At 41.4% G+C, this 11,380-nt stretch overlaps 1 protein-coding gene across 2 annotated transcripts in view; it reads right to left on the bottom strand.

Annotated features, from left to right (window-relative positions):
* Nucleotides 1-4,559: 4,559 nt before the first annotated feature.
* Nucleotides 4,560-11,380, bottom strand: part of USP25 (ubiquitin specific peptidase 25) — a 92,385-nt gene continuing 85,564 nt past the window's right edge. For both annotated transcript variants that reach the window (XM_084269769.1, XM_084269770.1), the window contains 4 exons: nucleotides 10,583-10,662; nucleotides 6,540-6,663; nucleotides 5,663-5,858; nucleotides 4,560-5,162 (listed from right to left, as the gene is read on the bottom strand). In XM_084269769.1, coding sequence (XP_084125895.1) covers nucleotides 4,990-5,162; nucleotides 5,663-5,858; nucleotides 6,540-6,663; nucleotides 10,583-10,662 — 573 coding nt within the window. In that variant the 3' untranslated portion in view covers nucleotides 4,560-4,989. The remainder of the gene's footprint in view (nucleotides 5,163-5,662; nucleotides 5,859-6,539; nucleotides 6,664-10,582; nucleotides 10,663-11,380) is intronic.

Genomic DNA, 11,380 nt, shown 5'->3' with positions numbered 1-11,380 from the left:
AGCCCCAGCAGTTAGGGTTAATCCACTCAATGAATGACATTCTGAAAATAAACCTTTCACATCAGACCTTTCGCAGCCTGTGAGAGGGGGATTTGGGTTGACCCTAACCATCAGAAAGCAAGTCACTTTGAGAAGTGCTGACTGAAGAAGCTGTTCCTGAGCAAGTGTGCGTCTCCTCCTCAGTATAGTGAAGAAGATCTGCAATTCATGAAGAAGAGTTCATAGCCAAGTCCACGATCTTACAGGTGTGACCATAAAGTTGGAGCACACACATATACAGTAACAATGGCCAGAGCTATAGGAAATACAGGTGCCTGCAAAAGTTTTGTGGCTTTGCTCCCACAAAGATGAAAACTGAAATAGAGAGTTGAAACAAGCAGTTTCTGCTAAGGGAATTTCAACCAGGTGAATACCAACACTGCTGGCTTGCCTGCAAAGACAGACACTCCTTAGGAATTAAGAGTGTTCTCAGTTAGTAGCTTACCCATCAAGCCCAGGATTTCAGAAGATCTTCAAGGACACGGTAAGTAAAGGAAATCTGGGTTCCATTCCACTTGAAGGAATCACTCCCCTTTTGAATTCTACCTACTGCATTTTGTAAAAAGACTCTTTGGACAAGAGCTTTTATCATCTGCATTAACACCCTCTCCAGAAGCACGGACTGGAAAGATGTGACTGCTCTCCTCCCCGCACCATGACTGATACACACTTTTCTTGCAGAGTTCTAGACACAAAACCAGGATACATCCTTTAAAATGTCCATGCCCGTATTCACATTGAAAATGCTGGATAGATGATGTGATTTATCACGCACTTAGAGCGGTGCATGTTTTCATGAACATCCCTGTGCCTGTGCAAGGCCTCCCATGGACACTTGGACACACTGGGTAGTGAGAAAAAGCAATGGCACAGATTGAAGAGTAAAACCAACCACCGCTCTTGCTCTTTATGGACCTTCATGTTTGTTGGACAGTAACACACAGGAACAGCCTGTCGATGTTGGGTACATTTCTGGAGCTTCAGTCTTCACATGCACACTGGAGTTACCAAAAATTAATCTGAAAGATATTTAATACAGACACTGTCAGATTTTAGGGATTTTAAAGCTTGAACATGAAGCACATGCTTTTGACTACGCCCATACTCAACATTTTCTAGAGGAGATGTGTTCACATGTGAGGTGTTGCACTTGGGCTGGAGGAATCCCAGACACAGACTGGGAGAAGAACAACTCCTTGAGAGTAGCCCTGGTGAGAAGGACCTGGGTGTCATGGTGGATGAGAAGCTTGACATGAGCCAGCAGTGTGCTCTTGCAGCTTGCAAGGCCAGTGGTATCCTGGGCTCCATCAGAAGAGGAATGGCCAGCAGGGACAGGGAGGTGATTGTCCCTCTCTACTCTGCCCTTGTGAGGCGCCATCTGGAGTCCTGTGTCCAGATCTGGGGCCCTCAATACAAGAAGGATGTGGAACTGTTGGAGAGGGTTCAAAGGAGGCCACAAAGGTGATTAGAGGGCTGGAGCACCTCCCCTATGAAGAGAGGCTGAGGGAGCTGGGCTTGTTCAGCCTAGAGAAGGCTGCGGGGGGACCTCATTGCAGCCTTCCAGTCCCTGAAGGGAGCTTATAAACAGGAGGGGAATCGACTTTGGAAAAGGGCAGACAATGGCAGGACAAGGGGGAATGGATTAAAACTAAAGGAAGGAAGGTTTAGATGAGATGTTAGAGGGAAGCTCTTTACAGAAAGAGTGGTGAGGTGCTGGAACAGGCTGCCCAGAGAGGTGGTGGATGCTCCGTCCCTGGAGGTGTTCAAGGCCAGGTTGGATGGGGCCCTGGGCAGCCTTGTGTAGATCCAGGCCTGGAGGTTGGTAGCCCTGCCTGTGGCATGGGGGGTTGGAACTCTATGATCCTGGGGGTCCCTTCCAAACCATGACATTCTATGATTCTATGGCCAGTTTTTCACTGTGGTTAATGTACAGATCACTCAAAAAGCACCAGTGACTCAGTAATGAAGGTCAAATGTATGCCCTTGCATCTGACAAGATTTCAAATACCACATCTCAGAAGTACAAATTGGCTCCATCAATCCTCATCACTTGTTCAGATGAACGCTGCTGCTCATGGTCTTCTGCTAGGCGGGAACCAACAGACCTGCAGCAGCAGCTTCACCTAGAAACAACAGGGTTGTCGATGCCAGCAGAAGATCAGTTCAAGTGGAGCAATATGACAGGTCAGCTGAAAAGGCAACGTGTGGGGGGAGGGTTCAGAAGGAGCACATAAAGACTGCAGTTGCTGTTAGGGTCCTCCAGAGCATGAAGCAAAATCTGGGGAAAAAAACCCCACCCTTGCCAGTAATTTAGTAAAGGGAATTTGAGTTAAATTCCCTTAATCTTTGCATTCTATAAACTGAAAAAAAACCAACCCTGGCAAAAGCCTCACAATTCCCACACTGATGAGGAATGCTTCCTTCCTTCCATCACTCAGTCACAGATTACTGGGGAGCCAAATGAACTGCTGCTTTACTGCTTTGCACAGCTACTTGCACAGGTTTTGCGTCTACCGCCTATCTTACTGCGGCACCAAGAGTAAGGTTTCTAAGACAAAACAGTGCCTTAACAATTTAGCTGAAGATTTAAATTTAGGCAAGGTATTTAACAGATATTAAAATATTAATGCACATATGTATTTGCTTCTGTTCTCTCAGACAGACCTCAATTCAACTAAAAGAATTCCAGTCATTGCAAACAGACACACATTTACCCTCAGTACTACGAACTACAATAGATTGTTTTCATACATTAAGAAACTGGAAAAAAAAATCCCCAAAACAACAACTTAAGGAGAAGAAAATAATCTCATCTTTGTTTGCTTCCTTTTAATTTAAATATATGTTCCTCAAGTGAAAAAACTTCTTCCTCTTTTTACCTTCAAAAGAGTGCCTTCCCCCCGTGCTTGTCATGGAAGACGACACAGATGAAGATGATGAGGCTCCTGCAGGGGTAGAGGGTAGCCTTCCTTAAAAACTTTTCAAAGCATTCCAGTTTAAGACCTGTTATAGAGATGAAGTAGAATTGCTCTTTCACTTTGGGTTGGTTTTACCATTACTGAAAAAGGCAAAGGAGAAGTCTAACCTGTCCAAAACCTTGCTTAAAAATACACAGGGCTAAGCAGGCTTCTTGCTGAGGTTCAGATCAAAGAGCAACAGATGCAAAATATGAAATCCTGTAAAATCCATCTTCACCCTTTTTGTAATACGCAACTCCTTTTCCTTAAGAGGTGGCATTTCCCACATGAGTAGTTTCAGACCTAAAAAAGGGCTCCTGGGTAGTACTGCATGCATAAGAGCTCAATATTCTTTTTTTAAGGAAAAAAACCCCGATAAAATAAATGTAGAGTTTGACAAAGTTCAGAATTACAGAAACATTTAAGTGAAAACAGAAGAGGAAAACATCCCTTGAAAGATTTTTGATTGGAGGCCACACTCTATTTACTGTATATTGTGACCCAGCCTCCCTCAAGAGTGAAAAACTTTGACGACTGATCGGTGCTAAGACCGAACTCTGACTCTTTTTGCAGGCGAGATGCCTGCGTTCATGCCCACGGCATTTCTGGGCCGTCTGAGCTCAACCACTCCTCCCTCCTCCCTGTGTTCCTTCATCAGCTGGTACTCAGATAACCACCACTGGAAAGAAAGCCTGTAAGGAAAAGCCCATTGCCACCCCAAGGAAAGCAAGCAAAGAAATAGTCATGTGTTTTACTGTTCTAACACAAAACACTCTCTATGAAGAGCGGCAATCAAAGTAGTGGCCAGTAACAGGATTACCTAAGGACACAGGACATTTCTTCTCCCACAAGATAATTACATTTCTTCATTAAAACCAGACAGTACTTCAGGTCAACAAAACACTCCCTATAGATCTTTTTTACTTCCAATAGAAATTTAATGATGACAAATAAAAGATTTCTGAGATATTTTGTTGCAACAACAGTAACCCAATTTATGTAAGGAATTGATGTAAAGTTTTATCTCTGGTCATCTGTATGACTAAAATACCAATTATATATATATATAAAAAATTAATTCTTAAGCTTCACAAATTCCACTTTTTAAAATCCTTTATTTCCTCTACTTAGATCAATTTCTAGGAATCTTGCTCAGAGGGTATAACAGATTTCTAATGAAAAATACTCTTTTTTTTTTTTCTTCTAGTTTTCTTTTTAAGAACAGAAGGAAGGTGCCAATTTATTTTTTTTCTTTTTTGCCTCAGAAGCCAGTTCCTACTCTCAGGATAGACTGGCATGGCCACATACACACACACGGAAGTGCTCTGCTGCAGTATCATACAGATCAGTAAAGAATATACAGGATAACACAGTGTAAAATAGTGTGACAGTTTTTTGATATGTTCATATACAGTAATATCCAACTCTCTGTAACTAAGCTGGCCATAAATCCTGAAGAACCTTGTTTATAAAATTGAGTAACCCGCCAATATACTGCATCTCTTCTAAAAATACCCGTATTTTACACTAATATACAAGGTATCTGCTTGCAAACACAGAAAGTAGCCATAAATAAAACTTTATTCTTTCATTTCATTTACAAGCTACCAAGTACCATGTATTTACACAGCACTGGACACTTAAAGTAGTTGCAGTCACAAAATGATCCAGACAGCTGTTGATAAAGTAAAGGATCTTAAGATAAAAGCAAAGTAATACTGTAACAGATAAGTGGCAAAAAAGCAGTTTTGCCATAATGATCAGACTTGCATGTTGCATCAATTCTGGTTGAAACGACTGAGCGCCATGCGATTCTCAGCTTTAACTGTTTGCAGTCTGGCTAAAGTTTGTACAGTCATTTCTCTTTTGCAGTTATTAAAATTAAAAAAAAAAAAGTTAAAAACTATAGCAGCAACAAGCAAACCCTGTGACAGGAAGGCAAGGTTTAAGAACTAAAAAAGTTTATACAATGTGCTTAGGAAGGTGGCAGAATTTATCTTCCGTCAGCTGGAGTTCGACTGAGGGACAACATGATCCGGGCGTATCTCTCACACAGTTCATGGGTGGAATAGGAGGGCAACTTTGGCGGGTCGTTGAAACCTTTGATCTCTGTAGAACAATCTAGCAGTTTTGGCAGGAAGTCTGTCAGCTTTTCTTGCAAGTTAGCTGCAAATGAAACAAGAAGAACAATCATAAGCATTTATTCTGCAGGTGGGATCCTCTTTTCTCTGCCCAGCACTGAGGTGTGTTTTTTATTGGTGGATAGGAAGAGTATCACTTGGAATAATCCACTTTCTTCAGGTCTGCCAGCAATATCTACTAGGACACACCAATTCCTAGTAAGATGTTAGTATTAACCCCCCCTTCAGACTGGCTAACGCCAAGAATGCTCTCCATTCAAAATGTAGGTTTCCTTTAAGGCCTAACACCCCAAGCAGTACATGGAAAAGCTGTTTATTTAAATGTGTGCAGGATGATTCATGAGTTGGGGTAGACCAAAATACATTACCAAGGCAGAATAGATTTAGGCTCAATTTATGAAAAGCATCAAATTTATTAAAAAAAAACAAACAAACAACCCTAAAAGAAACAAAAAAACCCCAACCCACCAAACAACACCCAAGGGATGTGCAAGGGCCTTTTCCCTTAACAAATAAATGACTTACGTTCCATTTCTTGTCCGAGATAGGAACACCATCGGTTTCTCATATCTTCCACAGCAACAATATCTTTTTCTTCCATTTCATCCACCAGTAGTAATGGCAAACACGGGACAATAAGCTCATTCATAATGATCAGGCCATTATTTACTTCCTGATCATCTCCCGATTCAAACAGTGCTGCAGCATGTTCATTTAGTTTCTTCGTAAACCACCACAAAAAAGGAAAGCTTTTAAGTACACAGCATTTCACATTCTGACATGCATCAGCTTGCTTGATTTAAAGCAGGGTGTTCCTAGGAAGCTACCTGGTCGTTTGTATTAATCACAGCTGTGCTTTACTGTTCATAGCAGTGAGGCATCTATTAAACCACCTGTTCTTGTGCTGTTCCTCAAAGCCACCTCATTTTGCCAGCTCCACCTTTGCAGCTACTCTTTTTAAAGACTGAGGTCCTATCACCTGCTTTTGTTTTCTCACTACTACCAATAGTAATATAATCAGGGAAAAAACAAATTGTTTTCTGCTGATGCATTTTCCAGCATTTGTCTCTCTGACAAACTGTGGCAACAGGACAAGTCTGCTCACCAGCACTGTCAACTGTTGCTCCTACCTAGCCCAGGCACGATGGCAATGAGCACATTATTTACAATAATAAAGATTATGATTAATTATTGAAAAAAATGGGGATAAAGTTTTCCTCCTTATTTTTCTCCTCCCAACTGCCCCCCACCCACCCTGTCCCAGTCTAAGTATTAACCTGTTAATGAAAAGGGTTTTTTGTTCATTTCATTTTACATGATGGCAACACTTTTCTACTGATTTATTTTGTTCCAGCTGTGCAGCAAGCTCAACCTTTTGAAACATGCTTCACCCTTCACTTACAAGCAAACATTCTCGTCTGTAGTGAGAGATCAGCTCCTCATCATGCCCCCTGTACGGGCCTTTGGACAGGAGCTCTTTGTTATTCTGGTAAGCATAGATCAGGTACAGCAAGGCTTCCATATAGCTGCAGTAAAGAAACACACGCATTAGATGCAGCATCTGGGTACCACCTGCTTGTTCCAAGCTAACCACTGTGCCTGTCACAAGGCAGGTAACTTCACCTGCTTGTATGGCCAAGTCCACCAGTCCCCACCAACCTCTTTGTAACGCCATTTCTTCTACCACGTGATTTCGTCTTTCATGCACATTAAACCAACTTATTCTGCTATCAGGTTAGGTCACTGTCACGTCAAGTCTGATCCAAAGCTCACTGAAACCAATGGTTATCATCCCCCTCACTTCAAAACCAGCTTTGGGTTGGCCTTGAGCATACAGGAAAAGTTCATTTTTCCTCTGTGTGTTTGTGTCACCTTAGGTTCGATCTTCCATTGCCAGATAGATCTTGAGAGCATTCACCACCTCAGCAAACAGGAGTTCAAGCTGTTAATTTAAGTTTATTCCTAAAGAATAAACTGTGAACGTTTAGCCTCACTAAGTTCTTCCAAAACTATTCAAGTATAAAGTGATGGAAGAAGCCACAACAGCAGCATTTCAAAAGCTGAAATGTCGGTAAGACTGTTGAGGTTTCTATCTTTAAATGCAGAAGATAAATACAAGTCTAATTGGTAACGGATGAGTAAGAAGACCTAAGAACCCAGCAGTTAGTAATCAACATATATCCCTGCACACACATACTAATAATCTCTCCTTACGCTGCCGCAAACCACTCTCAGCAAACAGCTTAAATTGATAATTCTCTGACTGAGAGAAACCCCGTTACGACAGACAGTGCCTGAAAGCACCTCAGCCAGATATCCTAAAACCAAACAGTTAGACAGCTCATTTATAAACCAAACTGGGGGAAAAAAAACATCTATGAAGAGAAATTTTCTAACGGACTGATAGAGGATCAGTATGTTGTGCACTTGCTCACTCCTGTAACAACAGGAGGTCATGGTTAAGGTTTAAATTACCAAAATCAAACCACCAAACTACTAAAAAAGGCTAATTATGCGTGCACACCCCAAGACCATAACTAAAAATATATGTTAGAATTTTCCAAAGCAGACAAACCCAAGAATTACAGTAACACCTCCCAAGGAGACAACATAAAAAGGACAGAAAAAGCTACTTGAAACAGCAATGGTTCTTCCAAGTTTTATCATCCAATCTCTCTGTTCAGAAGAGCAGGATGAAGCCAAGTATCAAAGATTCAGCATCTACTGTGAAGTTATGTCAGTAAGCCAGCTTCATTGGAGGCCCAGCTTAAATGTCTCTGTGCAAACCCATGTAGCATGGGGCACAAACAAGGAGCTGAAGGTACCTGCAGCACATGGAACTCCATCTGGGGATGGATGAGGAGCTGACCGCAAGCTCATGGGTCAGCACTAAAGGGACTCTGAGGAATATGACTACAGTGTAAATGAGCAACAGATTCCGCCTTTTCACACCTGAAGTGCATAGGCTTCACAGGCTTCATACTGGCTTTCCAAGAAACTTAAAAGGCAACTGCCAAGGTCTACAGTTTGCTCACTTTTCAGTTATGACAAGAAGAGTGAGCTGCAAGAAAGCCCCCGCCAATGTTCCTTAGCTGGCTGCGTTCATCTCATCCACTGCAGGTTCCTGCTCTATATAGGGTCAGAGATGACACACCTGAAAGATTCAATTCTCCACCTGCAGTGAAAAGAGGGCCTTGTCAACCACCATAAGGGATCACTGAAAGTAGACATGAAAAAGATACACCAAAGCACTTCCTTAATGTTGATTTTGTGTTTGCTCAACACAGTACAAAAAGGAAATCAGAGGCCGCCTGGATAAAGGCCGATTGTGGCTCCATCTAGAGACTGAGTGCTGCCAGCTATCAATTAGTGTTATTAAAACTAAGGAGAGTTGGTTGACTGAGGGAAATGGGTTTCTGAATAAAAAAAAGTCTCAAAACAGTCCTGCTAATGAAAGTTGTGTTTCAATTATGAAGGTCTATGTTTTCATCAATTTAGTATCATTTGCAGGGTGAGGATGATGGTACTGCCCTCTGGAGCGTACGAGATGTGAGCCTCAGTAAATACCAGCCCTATGGGAACCCACAGCTGAGACATGAGTAACTGCCAATAGGTGCCTCTAGAGCGGGTCAGTGGATACCCAGATCCTCACCCATCCTCTAAGCATGTTTAACTCTAATCTTACTGTCTTTGTATTACATGCCTCTTGAAGAATTTGTGAAATTGCATTTTCTTGCCAAAGGGAATAAATGCTACCCGTCTTTGGATGTCAGACCAGTCTGGCAAGAGTATTTTTTCACTTCTGACCCATATCAGCACACAAGGCTGGTCATTATAGCCTTGTTTTCTAAATTACAAACATGTCTGGTAACAAATGCCTCCCCTTAATTTTACAAATTAATGTAAATAAAGGAAAACTATACAAAAACACTGTTGCAGAAACCTCTGCTTCCCTCCCTTCCCCTGGCATAATCAGAATATATTATGGTAAGAAGCAAAATAGTGAAAACCCTTTTTTTTTTTTTTACACCTGAAGGTGCTGTTCTGGAGTCCCAGCACCAAGGAACTTGAGCACCTTCCCTTCCTGCCAGCACGCTCAGAGCACACATGAAGTCTAGGGGTTACAAGGAGGGCTCCAATATACCACACCCATGACATTTTTGTCTCCTTAAGGGATCAAGCAATACCAGAGTGTTTACTATTCAAATAAGCCAGGCAATCTTCTGACCAACCTTCATACATAAGCTGTGAAGACTGAAAGAGTGGCATATTGCAATTTTGATTATTAATGCATGAATTATTTATTACATGCTGCCAACCAGAAGACAAACCAAGACTATGGGGTCATGGTATTGGCCACTGAACAAAAGACACTGCTTGTCACAAAGACAATGCCATGCCTTTCCCAATCATTCTTCCCATTTTGTTTGGTGCCTGTCTCTTTTTTTTTTTCTGAGAGCACACAAGACAAGAAAGAGAAATATGAAGCAATTTACTACATAACCTACAGAAAAGAAATTAAGTTTGATTTGCAGTGTAATTCCCCCTACCTATTGTGTTACATATGAATAATCAGTGACTGACTACAGAACTGTTTCCACAATCAAAAATTTGCATCATGTGATAGCTCAATTTTTATGCCACAGACAACAGCCACAGGGTATTCTGCAGCTAATCGCTTCATTCCTTTGGCTGGGCACGGGAGGAATAGGTACTTTGGAACAATTCTGTTTCAAAGGCTCTTTTGCAGAATGCTCTGAGGCATTTATACTGTAATCACCATCCTTGTTGCATGCAGTAGATCAGAGAATAAATTTAGCATTAAGTACATAAATGTCACCAATTTTTATATAGCCACAATCACTGACTTGCTTCAAAAAGAAAAGGGAATGAATCACCACTGCCTCACGGAGCTGAGAAGAATCAGCTACAACTATGATAGTTACACATGCTAGTTTTCCTCCAGTATGTTCTTTTTTCCTGACCTTTAAAGCCCATCACAGGTGGAATTCTGGCTCAGACAAATGCAGAAGGCAAAACTTTGCTTCTGTCAGGAGACCCAATAAAAAGACAAGATGGGGACCTGACTATTTGTGATTGCTGGTGAAAGGAGATAAATCTATTGTGTATGTGTGGGGCCAGAGAGGAAAGGTTTTTCACGTCTATGGGATACCCAGAGCAATTAAGAGTAGGACGAGTACAGTGGATGCTGCTCTTAAGAATCCATGGCTTGATGAAAGATTGGAAATGGAAATCAAGAATAGGAAGTTGCAGGAAGCTCAGAGGTAGATACGTGACCGAAGACGTTAATGAACAGAATAAATGCTTAACTACAGTGAAGAACACGTCAAACAATTAGTAATTTTAAAAAATAGCTTTGCTTATCAATATTGCATTCTGTCTTCAAATTGCTCTACTATGTTTGAGTTCTATACTACCACTTACCTCTTTTTCTGGAAGAACTCCAATCCTACCATGAGAAACATGGTTGTTTCTCTGAAATTTCTGTAGTCTTGATGCCATCTCTGTATATAAGAAAGGGTATATGGAATTTCATCCACAAACATGAAATACATTTTTTCTTTCATTTTCATAATACGCTTCACTCCGTGCTGAATCCTCACAGTAAGTGCTAAGGACTCTCAGTGAGCTTGCACATGTGAAGACTGCCTGAATTTCCCGCCTCTCCCCCCTATCCCCAATAAAAAGAAAATTCTTAAATATCCTCAAAAAGCAGCACTTTTGAAGAAACAAGACTCAGAACCCCATGAGATACCTTTTTCTTCTCAAAAATGTGTTGAGAAACTAGTAGTCTTTTTGTATCTTCCCTACATTACACGCAGTTATTTATTCAGAAAGTGTTAGAAAGCTGCTTCATATACTAAATAGTAATCTTAACTTTCAATGTAAGAATGATACAGGAAAAGCCCAAACACTTCACATGGGAAGTGACAAAAAAGCCAAACGCAATTCAGACTGTGGAGACATTTACACTGGAACAAAACATTTATCTTCTTGCATTACCATCCATACATACTGGTACACATAACATGTAAGTAAGTAGGAAAGGCACTTTTAGTGCTGTTAGTAGCCAACTTTCAATTACCCCTCTCTGGCAGTGTTCAAGGCCAGGCTGGGGCTTTGGGCACGTGGGTTAGTGGAGGGCGTCCCTGCCAATGGCAGGGGGGCTGGAACTAGGTGATCTTTAAGGTTCCTTCTAACCCAAACCATTCTATGATTCTA

This window comes from Gallinula chloropus (assembly GCF_964237585.1).
Source record: "Gallinula chloropus genome assembly, chromosome: 1".
NCBI lineage: Eukaryota > Metazoa > Chordata > Aves > Gruiformes > Rallidae > Gallinula > Gallinula chloropus.
The sequence above is the reverse complement of the archived record's forward strand: the minus strand, read 5'-3'. Positions and strand labels throughout refer to the sequence as shown.